Source organism: Manihot esculenta, chromosome 15, assembly GCF_001659605.2.
Source record: "Manihot esculenta cultivar AM560-2 chromosome 15, M.esculenta_v8, whole genome shotgun sequence".
NCBI classification, from domain to species: domain Eukaryota; kingdom Viridiplantae; phylum Streptophyta; class Magnoliopsida; order Malpighiales; family Euphorbiaceae; genus Manihot; species Manihot esculenta.
In genome coordinates, this window is record NC_035175.2 from 550,773 (window position 1) to 566,470 (window position 15,698).

The window sequence follows — 15,698 nt, forward strand, 5'->3', positions numbered from 1 at the left end:
TACAAGTTATTCTGTGCTAAGTGTATTTGGAGTTTTAATTTAAGAATCAATTCATGTGTGATCAAAATTAAATGTCTGAATGGAAAAGAGATAATTTATAGGCAGATAATAAAATAATTCTTTCATTTTATTTTTTTTATGGTCGATTGTCTTAAAATTATTATATATTTTTATTTTTTTATATTATAATAATATATAAAATAAATATTATAATTTTATTTAATTTTATATTGTTTTAAAAAATTAAAATATTTTTTAATATTTAATAAAATTTAATATTTTTAAAATAAATATAATTAAAAAGATAATTAAAAAAATTATTTTTTTTAATATGGCGAAAGGTGTATAAAAATTATGAGTCATTTAACTTGCTGTCCTTTATCTAAAGACCATTCACCCGAGAGAAACACAGAAAAAACAATTACAGAGAAAAATGGAAGGAGATAGGAGAGTGGGTGTGGCGGTTGATTTCTCGCCCTGCAGCAAGAAAGCTCTAAAATGGGCGGTGGATAACCTTATCCGCAACGGGGATCACCTTATCCTCCTTACTATACGCCCCGAAGGGAACTATGAGACGGGAGAGATGCAACTCTGGGCAGTCACCGGTTCCCGTAATCATTCTACAATTTTTTCTTTTCTCTCCGTCCCTTTCTCTCGATTTTATAATGTTCTCTGTTTGTGTCATGGGAAAATTCTTTTACAACTGATATTTTTAATGGTTGCTTGTTTATGTGCCTGCGTGTAGCTTTAATCCCTCTACATGAATTCTCCGATTCCACGATCATGAAGAAGTATGGAGTGAATCCTGATCCAGAAACCCTGGACATTGCGAACACTGCTGCCAACCAGAAACAGGTTCTGGCATATTTGGCTTCAATCATGAATTTAAACAAGTTTCTTGATTATATTTTCGCGTCTAAACTAAATCTTCGCGAGCTGTGTGCAGATTGTCGTGGTTATGAAGATCTTCTGGGGTGATCCTCGCGAGAAGATATGTGAAGCTATTGATAAGATCCCTTTGAGCTGCCTTGTTATAGGAAACAGAGGCCTTGGCAAGATTAAGAGGTAGATATTGAATTATCCATCTTTGTAGTGCTTGTTTGTGTTTATTTTAGCTGTTTGTTTCCTTGGAAATCATTTCGTGTGAATTCACTTTGAAGTGTGGGTTTTTTCTTTGGTTTGATGGGGATTTGGACTCGGTGAAGTAATCCTAATTGAACTTTGTTTTTTGGAACCCAATAAGCTATGATTCCTCTATATTATCCAACCAAGAAAGAAATGGACTTCTAATTAGTTTTCTTAAGGGAATGATTTGGAAATTTCTGTTCTACAAGTTGCAGCTAATAACTTTGTTAGTGCTATAATTAATTTGAATGTTGATTTCAAATTTTAGACCCAAAATTGGTCGATCAGTTCTTCTTCTTTGGAGATGGAGTTGGCTTTCTTATTCTTGTTTGTACACACGTTTGCAGGGTTATAATGGGCAGTGTAAGCAACTATGTGGTAAATAACGGAACCTGCCCTGTTACAGTTGTGAAGCAGACCGACCATGAAATCTAGCTCCTCTTACTCCGTGAGGAATAAGGAATGCAGCTATATCTTTTTTGCTGAAAAGAATCCTGTTTTCCATGTCATATAGGAAGCTGTCCTTACATAATAATTGTATTGCTTGCAGCGGCCCTGTCAAATTGGACAAGTTTATTAGTGTGTGGATGTTGATGGAGTTTATAACGTGTATGAGTGAGTACTTGCAATGTAATCCGTCTCTTTTGGGTAATGAGATTAACTGTTCTACCTGTATTCTTCCAGCTTCTAAAATTCCTATTATATGTATAGTTTAGCAATTAGAAGTGTGTCTGTTGAACAACCGAGTTTTACAGCCATCTATCAGTTTATACTCTCACATGTAATTTTTCTTCTTTTAAAATGTTGAGAGGGTTGCAACTGATAAGATTCACCTATCATGGAAAGCAGAACAGAAAGGCTAATTTACGGATGATAATCCTATTTCCAGGTCCTTGCTCATTTAGGTGCAGAACTAAGGCCAAAGGCGATTTGGCTAATTCCTTTGGGATCTCGCTTTGTTATTAATCCAAGAAAATATGGAGCCTAATGCTAATCTAAAGAATCTGCTTGTGTCCTTATTCTTCATGCTGTTGAGCTTCGCACAGGCTCTACCACCACAGCATCATAACTCAGGCCCCTGTTCCCCCACCACATATGCATCCATTTGAGAATGGATCTCCAATAAACCATATACAGCACCTTTCCCCTATACAGAACTCCCATCAAAAACGACATTTTTCTTGCGTCCTCTATAGACAATAACGCTGAAGGAATTCCCGAGTAGCAGCCATCAGGCTCGGTTGCTGAACTCTAATTCTGCAGCAGCCTCTTCAGGATCCGCAACCAGCAATCCTCAACTCAAGAAAATATGTAACTAAACTGATTATGCTTCTCTGCCTGTCTTCAATCACCCCTTTGTTTAAAGGCAAGACTGATACCGTTTCTGTGCTCAAATGGCAATAAATGCTACAGTTCAACAAACAAAGTTGGCCATTTCTGCAGCTGAAAATTTATTTACTGCTTCTAGCACTCCTGATGAAACGGCCCTAATCATTGATAATTGCAAGCAAAATTATGAAGGATGCTTTGGATAATTTCCAGAGTGCACAGGATGCCGTCCTTGAGAATGATATTGGGAAGTGAATACAATGCTTAGTGCTGCAATAACTGATTATGGGACATGCAACGATGAGTTTAGTGAACCTAATCCAATGGCTAGCTATGGCGAGAAACTCAGCGACATGACTTGCAATTGCCTTCCTATTGCTTCTCTATTGAAATGATTCAGATTTCTTTTGTTATTTTGAGCACATTCTGTTCCCATCCATGTCAGGTGTACAAGAATTCCCACAATCAAATTTCTTAGCTATCACTTTTGCTTGGTATAAGGATGATATGCTCATTGTTTAAATATTTTGTGTATATGGCATGAAATATTAATATAATGAAAGCCTGTTCGAAATTAGTTAATGCCAAACTGAAAATGAAGCTATCCAATCTAGCTACGAAATTGAAGTATTTTTCCAAATCTTTACTATTTTTCTTTTAAACTACGCAGGTAAAAGTGTTGGAGAAGTGCGCTCACGTCCTAGTTTAAAATATAAATAATGAAAGGGGAAAGCACAAATGGTTGAGTTGAAATCTTGGATTGATCAGCCTTTAATTTATAAGTAACTCAATTACTGAATAGTCTTAAAAATAAATTAAATTGTAATGTGATCAACACTGCATAAATAAGAATATAATTGACAAGCTTTCATGGTCAGTTCCGTTGAAGCATTTTGTTGGTGAAAACGGGAACTCGATTGAGAGGTGGTAAAATCTTCATTTTTTTTAATTAAAAAAAATGATATCAGAGAGTTAACTAGGCATTTGAAATAACAGAGAGAGAGAGAGATCATATAAAGAAGCTGACACTTGAAGCTGGACAACTCAGAAAATACAAGAAAACCAAAAGAAATACCCTTAGAAAGTTAAGTTCACAAGAGTGGTTCAGACTTTAAGATGCTCAAGTTTGGACATAAATGAAGGTATGAAAATCGCTGGAAACAGAAATGGCTTTTAAAAGTGATTCCTAACATTAATATGACCAATACCTTCAAGACTAAGAACGAAAATCATTTTTCTCAAATCTTCGCATTTTGTTCCTATATGTGTCATAAGCTTTAGTACAAGAAACATAATATGAATTGTGATACAGATTCATTCTTAAGATAACTATCAGAGGCATTTTTCATCTTCATCTTCATCACATACATTATACACCTTCAAAAGTTGTCTTCTATCCAAACTAGCACCTAGAAACAAGTCAACCAATTAATGAATACATGAGTTGCAGAGGAGACTAGAGTGGGGGCAGTGTAAGAGATGTACATATGATGTCTCTTTCTTTCCTTTTCAAGTGAACTTCCAAACAGAAAGAGAATGCATTGGCGTACCCTTCCATCCTATAAGCAGGCTTTTCTCATTCATACCAAGTGTACAAGAACTCCCACAATCAAATTTCTTAAGAACCAGACTTGCTTGGTACAGGGATGAAGTGCTAAGTTCTGTCTCTATGATTCCAAAACGGGCAAAGAATGACCTCCAAACATCAATCTTCACATGCCGTATTATCCTTTCTTCTCCCTCTTTAGCCACAATATTTCTTATTCCTTGATGAAAGAATATTAATTCTGTAATCACCCTGTTTGGATCATCCCGTCCCATACAAGCATCAAAGCAGTCAAAATATGAACCGTAGAAAAAGAGAGATTCAATGAAACGCTTCACAAAAGAAGGTGAGTTATTATTGGCCTCAACTTCCATGACCACCATTACGCGTGGAATGATGTTTCTGAGGACCCTCATTATAGACTCGAGACGATTTGGCACAAAAATCAGGCTCATGAATGAATACTCAGAATAGATAGCTATTGCTTCCTCAGCATCTAGCTCAAAGAGGTCTTCTTTGAGATCCAGCATGTCAGGTACCATGACCACCTTGAAAGAGAAAGGTATGTCCATGGACTCGGCAAAACTGGCTAACCTCTTACCTGTGTCCTCAATCATTTGTTTTGAAGAAGTTCCAATGGCACTTATCTTGAGAAGCTCAAGAGGGCAATCATATCGAGACACTAAAGCTTGCATTAGGACTGGCCATTGTGCTCCACACCTGATTTCAAGATCAATTATGTGAATCCTCTTTGCCCCAGCCACATTATCTATAATTGCCTGGATACCGGTGAAGCGTGCAACTTGGAAGAAAGGTATTCTCTCATGGCATGCCAAGCTGGCTTCGTTCAGAGTTGTCATTTCCTGATTAAGATCAGAAGACTGCTTCTTCCAGAAGCCTTTTGATGAGATTCTTCCAGTTCCTAGATTTATCCTCTCCCGAAGAGCTTCAGAAAAATAGTGAACCACTCGTTGAACTGGGTTTCCAGTACCCGAAGAAAAGTTATCACAATACTTGAGCAATCTGCTTGCACGCTCAAATTGTTGATGACCAACTTTCTCAGCAGAAGCAAGAAGGAATTCAACAAGCTCCACATTTTTGGCGGCCTCATCAGAAAGCTCAGAGAAAGAAAGACCAATAGGGTTCTTAAGCATGGAGGGAATACCAACCACTTCGCAACTGGATTGGATGAACCTTGCTCCAGCTATCCTGATGATCTCTTCTGTCGACAATTCTTGGCTGGCGAACTTTGTATATTGTGCATCACATCTTGGCTGGACTATTTGTCTACCACTTAACCGCCCAATGTCATATTTCTTTAGCAGCTCCAACGAGGCATATGAAAAATCATGTTGATTTTTCTTCTTTGATTCTGAAGCATCTTGAATTCCACCTGAGATTTTACCTAACTTTGCTATTTCCTCCATACATGGTAGGAGTGTTGGAGAAAGGATATCAAAACTTCGATCATCAAAGACTTCATAATCCAAATATGACTGTTGCTGATACTTGGAGAAAAGCAGGCCTTCCTCCACTAATTCCTGATTGAAGCCATAATCAGTACCTCCATCATCTCCCCAGTTCTCAGATCCAAAAAGTCTACCAATTTTCCCCATATTTACTCCATCCAGATTCTTGGGACTTTTACTTGTGGAAGTCAAATCATCCCAAATTCCACCAAAATTGTACTCCTCCAAAGGAAAAATGGCATTTGCCATCTCAAATCAGAAACTAGCCCACGGTTTGGTTTTTTTACCAGGCACACATCTCTGTTCAAAACTTTTAGATGTAAATGAGCAAGTTAACAAGATTATTTTAGTGATGTAATAGAAGCAGCTAAACTGTGCCAGCAATATTTCAGTAGTTTGAAGGCCATTTGGATATAACCCGCAACTAAATTCACACTAATGTGTTTAAAAGGCCAAAATCAAGATGACGCCATGCACAGAGAATTTTTCACCCAAAACATTCTAGAGAAGTTCAACCAAGAAGATTGGTACAAGTACTACAAAACAAGGGTGGTAACTGATATAAACAAAGATCACGCAAGGAGACAATATAAATTGCATATGACCATTATAAATAGTAAATTGAAGACAATAATAGACATTTAACAATGTAGACCTGTCGGCCTAGTAACAATGTCTTCTGGAAGATTTAAGGTGGACAGCTAAGAGTTCTCTGTCCATTTTCCTTTGGCTAATGCTATTTGGCTCTTATCTTAAGTATTGTGTGTGTATATATATATATATATCATCGTCAAACGAAATACAGCTTGACTAAGCCACTGCAGGCTTTCGCTATTCAATATCTTCAGTTTTGGCTGCAAGGTGATGATATCATAGAGCAGTAGATGAAAATAATGAAGACAAAAGTCACTTGGTGTTTGACCCAGTCTAGCAATTAGATGAAACTTTTAATCTAACATATGGCCAAGCGCCATTGCAATGCCCAGAGTTTTGCCCACATATAGACAATTTATATAAAATTCTAAAGCTAGAAGCCTTATCTAATTTGTTGATTTTGGTGATCGATCTTACCTATATCTGCATACAATCTAATATCTGCACATGCCGGCTAGTATTGAGGAAAAGAAGAAGAAGAAGAAGTCTTTCCAACTGGGATTGCATGTGATCACTGTGAGATAAGCAACTTGACAGCACAAAATCAGTTTTTTTATGCTAAAACTCTAGTCGTTCAACTTGACAGCAAAATGATGTCAGGGTCGATAGAGCTTTTCCTCTTGCCTGGGGCAGAGAGAGAGAGAGAGAGAGAGAGAGAGGTGGTGAAGGTGAAAGGGTTACCGGTCATTGTTCATGATGGTGTGACGGTGGAGATGTTGGAATTGTAGATCGCCATTTGAATCTTGGTGGGGACCGGAAAAAGTTGCGGGAAAAGTTCCCCTTTCTTATTTAGCATTCTTTTAAACGGCAGGTCGTTCGTCAGGGTTCCAGGAAAAGCAACTCTTCAGAAATCATGCAAAAATGTAATCGAACTGTTTTTAAGATAAGTAAAATTAATATTCCTGTATTAGACATACCAAATTGGGTTGCAAATGTTGATTAACAAATGCTAAGTAATTTTGCTGTAATGGTACAATTAGATTATGACTTGTTTCCCATTTGTTTAAACATAAAATAATGAGAAGTTATAAAAAAAAATACTATATATTTTTGCAAATTTTAATTTTAAAATTTGAGATTCACCTCACCAATAAAATAATATCATGTATTAACACGTTATTAGTAAAAGATATTCTTAAATAATTACTTAAAGATCATAATTTTTATAGTTCAACATTAATTTTTTTTTTAATTACAAAACAGTTATCTGCAATTAAAATATTACAATTTCTGAGTATATCAATTTTCCCTTACGTTATATTGCATAATTTGTTTTTATTTTCAACTAACATATGTACTCCATTCTTATCTAAAATTTAATTTTTTTTATAATTCGAGCTAATAATGCTCTTTGATTGCAGAGGATAAGTAGTCTTAAAATATATATATATATATATATATATATATATATATATATATATATATATATATATATATATATATATATATAAGATATTTATTCAATTAACTAGTCTAGTGAGCAAAAAACTAAAAATTTAGAACATCTGGAGACTTCAAACTTTTAAAAAAATCATTACTCTTAAGTTTTTTTTATTTTTTCAAATTATCATTACTCTTACATAAGTTATTTGTGTAACACTATTTCAGAAATTCACGCCAAAATAAAAAATAAATAAATAAAAATAGTCTGATTAATTTTTATTTGTAAATATAATTTTTAAGATATGGTGGATAAAAGGTGGTCTAAATTTTGTCGGTTCATGTCTGATGTCCTAAATGGTAAATATCAGCTAAAGGTTCTTCCGAGGATGCAAGAGTTGAGTTCGGGCAGCAATGGTCTAATTGCTTGGTTCTTCTGTTTTGCTGACCTTAGTAGTTGCGTGAAGTCTTTCACCGGATTGTATGTGACAGGATTCAAAGCTGAGCTTAGCTTTTTCGGCCTACAAAGCCATAAGGTTTATTTTTGGACCTTGGCCCATTTTTTTAGGGGCTTCTTCTAAGTTTTTAATAACCCATTTTAAAAGCCTGCATTGTTTTAGCTCTAATGGACTTTAAATCCATCATTAGTTTTTCTTGCTTTAGAGGGAAACAAAAAGAGAAAGAAAGACAACTTTTCTCCGTTGGTATAACACTATAATTAGTTAATTACTCCTTTACTAGACTCTCATTCCACTACTCACTGTTGCAAGAAGGTTACAACGATCTCACCCGAACTTTTCTTTTCTTTTTTTTGTTTTTCTCTCGCTTCCTCGTTCTATCACTTTCCCAATTGTCTTACTTCAGATTCATGTATCTCATTTCCTTCTCTAAGGCATTTCATCGAGCACTTTCAATTACATATAAAATCCCTTTTTGTTTCCTCGCCTTTCCATATTTTTCCATCTAAAATCTCAGGCATATTTTAGTTCATTCAACAAAATTTCCTTACGTGTCTCACGAACTTGGTCTTCTCGATGGGCTCAAATACTCTTTATGATGTAAACGTTATTATCTATACGCAAATAAGAATATATCCTATAGGCAAATAAATAAAAAAAATATCTAGTAATTTAAAAAAAATACATATAATTAAATTTATTTGGTTCCACATAACGTCTATATCGAATTGTCCATCCACCCAATAAGTTAAGGGACCCACCTCAAGTCTTCCACTACAACTAGGCAGGTACCACAAAGTATCCAATAGCCACGAGCCATGTTGCCAATGATGCGTCGACTGACGTGTCATTTCGACAGGTAAAGTCGTCGTCTCCAGCTTCTCTCGAATCAACAATATCTAAGTGAAATTATAAAACCCTTCCAATCCCTACTTTCTCTCTCCCTGATACCATTTTACCTTATCTACACCAGCCATACATACGATTTCTACATACGTGGTCGGTCAGCTAAAACGGACGTTGGTCGTTGTATCACCGATCAGATCAGGTTATAATGGCTCAGGACAAGTACAATTTGAAGAATCCGGCGGTGAAGAGGATTTTGCAGGAGGTCAAAGAGATGCAATCTAATCCTTCTGATGATTTCATGAGCCTACCTCTTGAGGTTCGCTTCTTCAATTCCTAAGCGCTCTCTCTCTCTCTCGTGTTAATAATACATAATAAATTTTTTTAAGAAAAAAAATGATCCCCTTTTGGATTTAACTTTTCGTTTATGAATTTCTCAATTTTTTCCCCAATTGAGCCGCAGATCTTATTGTTTCTTTGTTTCTTTGGGAGATTTGGAGGGTTTTGCTGAATAAATTATGAAATTTTTTGAAAATCAATTGAAAGATGTTTTTATGTGGCTATCGGCCATTGAAGTATCAATTGTTCAGAATCAATGTTAACTTTGCTCTTCGAGTTAAGGAATTAATATTTATAAAAATGGTGATTTTCCTTGTGAATATTACGCAATATAAATCATTTTTTTTCCTTGGGATGAAATGAACATGATTTAGATAAGTTTTTTTTTTTTAATATGTTAAGTAAAAAAAGACAAACAGCGTCAGTGTTTTAATTGGTTTCCCTGTTTCCGTTCTAGCTGATTCCTGTTTGTTTTCTTAGGTTTGTAGTTGAACGATGTTTACATTTGTATCCCAATCCCATTCATGTTTTGCTGTCACTTTGAGTTGCAACACCTACTCTTCTTGCTATATCTTATAGGATATGGTCTTTTGGCTATTATTTCCAGGAGAACATATTTGAATGGCAATTTGCCATCAGGGGCCCCTGTGATACTGAATTTGAGGGTGGGATTTATCATGGACGGATTCAATTACCTGCAGAATATCCATTCAAACCTCCTTCATTTATGCTGTTGACTGTAAGATCTTACTTTTACTAATGTTCCTTTATTTTTCAGTTATGCAAAGTGCTAACAAGAGCTTCTGCCCTTTTTTCCAGCCAAATGGCCGTTTTGAAACCCAGACAAAAATATGCTTAAGCATATCAAATCACCATCCTGAGCATTGGCAGCCATCATGGAGTGGTAAGTTTATTTTCTTTAGAAGCATTGCTGGTATTTAGAGCAAGGTCGTGGTTCAAATTTTTTTTATATCATTATGCTTATCCCACTGTCATTTGATTTAGCATATTGGAGGTTAACTATTAAGTTTCAAGTGCAGTGGAAATCGCCAAATTGTAAAAGGAAGTTGGCTGTTAGTAGAAATATGCTATTTGCCAAAATTACTCAAAAGTACCATAATTTCTTTCTTTCTTCCTTTCTGCATTACTTTTGGGATAGATTCTTAAAAATTAAGATGTACAATACATTGTTAGTGACTAGGGGAGACTGGAGTATTGGAATGAATAATGTTACCAATTTTTACTCTCATGCTTCACTTTTAAATTTAGTCATATGCTGCCTTGTCTGTTTAGTAATAGTAAATGAAGGTAGGTTTTTGCATGCAAGCACTGTGGTAATTTCATACGAATGTGGCTAATGTTGCCCAGTTTCACTCTTTCTTGTTGGTAGTACGGACAGCACTGGTAGCTCTTATAGCATTCATGCCTACCAATCCAAATGGTGCACTGGGCTCACTAGACTACAAGAAGGAAGAGAGGCGTGTTCTGGCCATCAAATCTCGAGAAGCTGCCCCTAGATTTGGGACTCCTGAACGTCAAAAACTTATTGATGAGGTATATTTTTAGCCGCCTCTACTCTTAATTTTGAATTTGTACATCTGATATATTTGTATTGAAAAGCCTATCAATGTTGCAGATTCATCAGTATATGCTAAGCAAGGCACCACCAGTTCCTCCAGTAAACCCCTCTCAGGATTCTGAAGAACAACCAACCAACAGGGAGGGTGAAGCCCAGTCTAGTTTGCAAGAAGATGAATCCTTAGCTGCACATGTTCCAAATCCAGTAGATGGTGAAAATATGGCAGTGGGTGATAGGATTACTGAAGAAGTTCCCGAGGCTTCTGTTAGTGTGAATCCTGGCACTACAGCAGTGAGGGAATCAAGAGAGATTCCTGCTAGCGGTTCAAGTGATCAGCTGCTGCATAAGCCAGAGATGAGAGTTCAAAAACCTGCCGATGATCGCTTGTTTACATGGGCTGCTGTTGGACTTACCATTGCAATTGTGGTTCTTTTGCTGAAGAAGTTCATGAAATCCAATGGACATGGTGCTTTGTTCATGGATGGATCATAAATGAAGAGATATTCATCTAGATTGGATAACTTGTGTTTTTAAGTTATATCTACAGGGAGGGGAAAAAATGGAAAACGGCAAGATTCTACCGAGCTTTTCTTCTAGATTAATATAATTTATAGTTATATATTATAACGTGCACGATTATTGTAATTAATAATGGAGATGAGCGACTTGTTTGCAACAATGCATGAGCGGCATGGACGTGTGGAAGGTCTTTTATCCGATCAAGACGTTCTTTGACTAGTTGGATGGGGTGGCAAGGGAGTGTGCATTAGGCGTTGGATTTGTTTCATAATTGTTATTACTCTATAAATACTTATTAAAACTTTTAAATTTGATTTTAATATATTTTCACCATAACAAAAAATTGAAATATTAAAATAAAATTTAGTTTAACAATGTTTAAAATGTAATTTTCTATAAAGCAGTTACTAAGTTGAATTTGGTCGTGCATGATGTTCCTGAATCAAAAGCTCGGGTCCGCTATATAGGGATTTACTAGACACTCATATATTTTAAAAAAATTACTATAAAAAAATTTACTATTTTAAAAAATATATTAAAATATTTTTTATGATTTTAAAAAAAATATTAGTTAATTTTTTTAATTTTAATTATTAAATATTTTTAATATAAAAAAATTAATTAATAAATTTTATAAAAAATAAAGGGGCTAACTAATAAATTTTTTATAATTTTAGAGATTAAATAATAAAATATTTAATAAATACACTGCGTAATAAATTTTTTAAAATGTTAAAAATATTTTAATATATTTTTTTAAATTAAAATATTAATGAGTTTTTATATACTATTAGCACTGAGTATTAGTTTCTTTAATTTTTAAAATGAAATATCATGATTGTGACGTGATCTTGAATTATATCTATTGTGTTGACTTACCTTGTTTGTTCAGAAATCCTTAAATTCAATCGATCGTTTAAAAAGAATTATCGCATTCAGTATTCTTCTGCAGGCAACAACCAGCAGGGTCAATGAGTTGCTGTTTTTGGAGGAAACAAGAATAAGTGGGTAAAGTGCTTCTCATAAACTGTCTTTTAGAGAAGTGCTGGACAGGTCTATTTTACCAAAGTTCTATTGTGATAATCCTGGACAGGTATGTGTACTTTGCACTAAGGTGTCAGGCAAGGAATTGTCAACTGAAATAAATCGTGCAAACCCGATCCTGTATCAAGGACTGATGTTGCTTCCATGCGTCACAATCTTTTGATCTACCAGTGGTCTTTCTAAAGAGCATGCTGGATTCCTTGTGGCTTATGCTGATAACGTAGTTTTTTTTTTTTTTTGGTGAGCAAAAAAACGAGCGCAAAGCTCAACTCATGACAAGTTTAGGCACACTACCGCCTATGAAAAAGTAGTATTCACTCGTCTTTCAATACAGGAAAACCACTCCAAGAATATTCTTCTATTTCTCTGAAGCTCTCGGAGGGAGAATTGATCGATAAACACAAAAATCATATCAAGGGATGCGGAAAAAGCCATGCACTTTGTTATACATCAATTAGTGATCATTCCAGGAAAAAAAAATATCACTGCTCCCTTGGATGATGGCTGATGTCCATAGGTTATCAACTGAAGGAAGTCATGAGGGTATCATGAGAAAGGTTCATCCAAATTTCTTCTCGACAATAGATTGACCTCTCTACAATTTAACATTTCTTTGATGCCACTCGGTTTGGGCTTTCAGTGGGAAGGTCAAAGGTGTGGAACTGGCACTTCTACTTCTGTCTTCTGCTCACAAGGTGGGCAACCAACATTTTGATGATCCTGGCAAATGCCTCAACTTGTGCGATTTCTTGATCTTGTCCTCCAATAAAGGAAATTCAGTTCAAATTACAGTCCATATCTCACCGGAGCTTTTTGATATAGAATTGCTCGAGGAATTGGGATAGTCTCCTTAACACTAGGAGTGAAGCCGGAATTCTTCGTTTGCGGACATCAAAGCCCGGAAAGAAGATATGATTAATTTAAACATGTTATGTTTACATGGAGATTTGTATTTATCAGCGTGGTCAAACAGGATCGCAATGGAATTAGAACAGGAGAAAATAGATACTGTTGCAGCTAAAAAGATGAGGAAAGGATTTTCCAGCACATTAAGATTGATGAAAGGAAGGCTTATTTCAGCAGGCTTCGAATGGTGGAGAACAGAAGTTAGCAGGTCATGCTTTGACCAAGCAAGGCTGTTGCTCTGGAATTTCGCTTTAATATGTTCACGCTTTTCTTTTTATAATTTTAAAATGGGAGATTTATAATTTAGTTTCTAAATATTATTATTATTAACAAATCAGAAACCTATTAAAACGTTATTATCTTTTCTTTCCGTCAATGAAATAGTCTTCCAAAAGAATGAGAGAATTTTTAAAATTCAATTTTACCCTCAAATAAAATCTCTTATTTAATCTTTATATATTTTTATTATTAATAAATCAGTATCTATACTTTCATAAATCTATAAAAACGTTTTTATATTTTCTCATATCTATTAAAATGTCTTTTTTTTATATTGGAAAGACAAAAAAGAAGAAGAAGAAGATGATGATGGAAAAGAAGAAGAAGAAGATGACGATGGAAAAGAAGAATAAGAAGGAAAAAAAGAAGATGATGAAGAAAAAAAAAGAAAAAAGAAGAAAAATCTACGACCTCTCTTTAAAGAATAAAAATTGAAAAAGAATTACAGAAGAATAAGAAAAAGAAGAACCAAAGAGGAGAAAAAATAATCAATGAAGGAGGAGGAATAATCAATGAAGGAGGAGGAGGAAAAGAATGAAAATAGTTTGGTATTTTGTAATATTTTTAATGATAAAAATAGACAGAAAAATTATTTCGTTGACGAAAAAAATAAAAATATTTTTATAAATTTTAAAAATATAAGAACCGACTTGTTAACAATAATAGCAATACTAAAAACTAAATTATAAATCTCCCTTAAAAAAACTCAAAAAGCAAACCTGACCGGTTTTGATTGGGATGTTTTCCGTGTTGATTACAAATGTAATCAACGTGGCTGGAAATTATAAAAATGGAAATTTTAAGAGTGTGTATGGAAAATAATTTTATATTTTCTATCTCTAATTTTGATTTTATTTTCTTTATTTTGTTTTTTATAAAAAATTAACTAGACTGTTTATTTCATATAATATTAAACATTATTTTTAATTGGCACAAGAATTTCTCTACGTTTATGAAATTTGAAACTAGTTTTTTTTTTTTTTGAGCTGATGATCTCCTTTTTACCAAAAAGAAAATATTTTAATTGAAAAAATTTAAAAATATATTCAAATTATTATTTTTTTAGAAAAATATATATTTTTTAAATACTTTAATTTTTATATTAATTTAAAATAAAATGAAAAATTCATATATTTTATATTAATTTAAAATAAAAAAGTTATACATGTTTAAATATATAAAAAATAATTATTAAAAATCATATTTTGTTTATATAAAGTGTCAGAGTTCTATGTTTCTCAAAAATCATATTTTTTTAATTTTTTAATATAATGAAGAAAATATGAAAAATTATTATTTGCTTTTCTATTTTCTAATTAAGGAAATCAAGTAAAATATAAAATAATTTTTATTTTCTTAAACAAAGAATAATTTTTATAGAAAATAGACATTTTTTTTAACTAAACACGATCTAAATATATATATATATATATATATATTTGAAAGGTATAAGTTACAAAAAAAATGTTTACTCAAAAAATCTATCATCATATTGGTGAGAAACCATAAATAAAAATATATAAACTTTCTCTCTTTTCATAAGGACATTAGCCATCTAAAAAATTGTAATATACAGTTGAGCATTTCTACGCCTAAAGTCAAAAAAAGCATATTGAAGAGCACATGAGCAATCAAAGCAAGCGCGTATGAGTTAGGGACTATAAAAGAAGTGCCTACGAGCAATCAAAGAAGCAAGTGAAGGGAAAGAGGAAAAAACACCAGGTACATGCAGTCATCCCTCATATAAGGAAGGTTCTTTATAGACCATAAAACTTCAACTATAGTGAAAAAAGCGTGCTTTTTGAGATCTCATTCATACTTTTGTCATTATTCTACGAGTTTACTCCAATTACCTAATTAACTATATTTTTTTTTAAATAGTAACAGACTATAATCTTAAAAGTACAATTATCAAAATTTTTCACATGCAATCAACCAAATTTATAATTGACACTATAAAATCACAACATATCAAATTAAATAACTTTTTATCTACTAAATTTATCAAGAAAATTAGAAATAAAAAACATAACAAATCTAAAAATTTCATCTTAAATTTTCATAGGATTCACTCAACAGAAAGAAAAAAAATTATTTATACATCACCCAAACATAATGGAAAAGACCTACTTTCAAAGCAGAAGGCGGCAAATTGGAGGAAGGATTCTTCCTCATATCGAATTTAGGAATGTAGTTATCCAGCGTCCAAAGTTTTCTTAGGGCGG

At 33.6% G+C, this 15,698-nt stretch overlaps 3 protein-coding genes across 3 annotated transcripts; 2 read left to right on the forward strand and 1 right to left on the reverse strand.

Annotated features, from left to right (window-relative positions):
- The first annotated feature begins 379 nt into the window (after window positions 1-379).
- On the forward strand, window positions 380-1,800 carry LOC110601078 (universal stress protein PHOS32). Its single transcript, XM_021738087.2, has 4 exons — window positions 380-611; window positions 746-855; window positions 947-1,065; window positions 1,473-1,800. Exons 1-4 carry the CDS (start codon window positions 434-436, stop codon window positions 1,558-1,560), a joined length of 495 nt encoding a protein of 164 aa, XP_021593779.1. The 5' UTR covers window positions 380-433; the 3' UTR covers window positions 1,561-1,800.
- An 876-nt stretch (window positions 1,801-2,676) lies between these two features.
- LOC110601491 (DELLA protein RGL1) lies at window positions 2,677-6,956 on the reverse strand. The gene has a single exon (XM_021738641.2). It carries the CDS (start codon window positions 5,716-5,718, stop codon window positions 3,964-3,966), a length of 1,755 nt encoding a protein of 584 aa, XP_021594333.1. The 5' UTR covers window positions 5,719-6,956; the 3' UTR covers window positions 2,677-3,963.
- A 1,878-nt stretch (window positions 6,957-8,834) lies between these two features.
- On the forward strand, window positions 8,835-11,404 carry LOC110602608 (ubiquitin-conjugating enzyme E2 32). Its single transcript, XM_021740169.2, has 5 exons — window positions 8,835-9,126; window positions 9,754-9,885; window positions 9,966-10,050; window positions 10,537-10,700; window positions 10,783-11,404. Exons 1-5 carry the CDS (start codon window positions 9,016-9,018, stop codon window positions 11,215-11,217), a joined length of 927 nt encoding a protein of 308 aa, XP_021595861.1. The 5' UTR covers window positions 8,835-9,015; the 3' UTR covers window positions 11,218-11,404.
- Window positions 11,405-15,698: the final 4,294 nt, after the last annotated feature.

Excerpts from the sequence above, each read along its gene's own strand:
- LOC110601078 (XM_021738087.2), top strand. The coding sequence starts at position 434 with ATGGAAGGAGATAGGAGAGTGGGTGTGGCGGTTGATTTCTCGCCCTGC. Across the intron at positions 612-745 it reads CTGGGCAGTCACCGGTTCCC|CTTTAATCCCTCTACATGAA; the intron begins GTAATCATTCTA and ends GCCTGCGTGTAG. Across the intron at positions 1,066-1,472 it reads GGCCTTGGCAAGATTAAGAG|GGTTATAATGGGCAGTGTAA; the intron begins GTAGATATTGAA and ends ACACGTTTGCAG.
- LOC110601491 (XM_021738641.2), bottom strand. The coding sequence starts at position 5,718 with ATGGCAAATGCCATTTTTCCTTTGGAGGAGTACAATTTTGGTGGAATT.
- LOC110602608 (XM_021740169.2), top strand. The coding sequence starts at position 9,016 with ATGGCTCAGGACAAGTACAATTTGAAGAATCCGGCGGTGAAGAGGATT. Across the intron at positions 9,127-9,753 it reads TCATGAGCCTACCTCTTGAG|GAGAACATATTTGAATGGCA; the intron begins GTTCGCTTCTTC and ends TATTATTTCCAG. Across the intron at positions 10,051-10,536 it reads TTGGCAGCCATCATGGAGTG|TACGGACAGCACTGGTAGCT; the intron begins GTAAGTTTATTT and ends TCTTGTTGGTAG.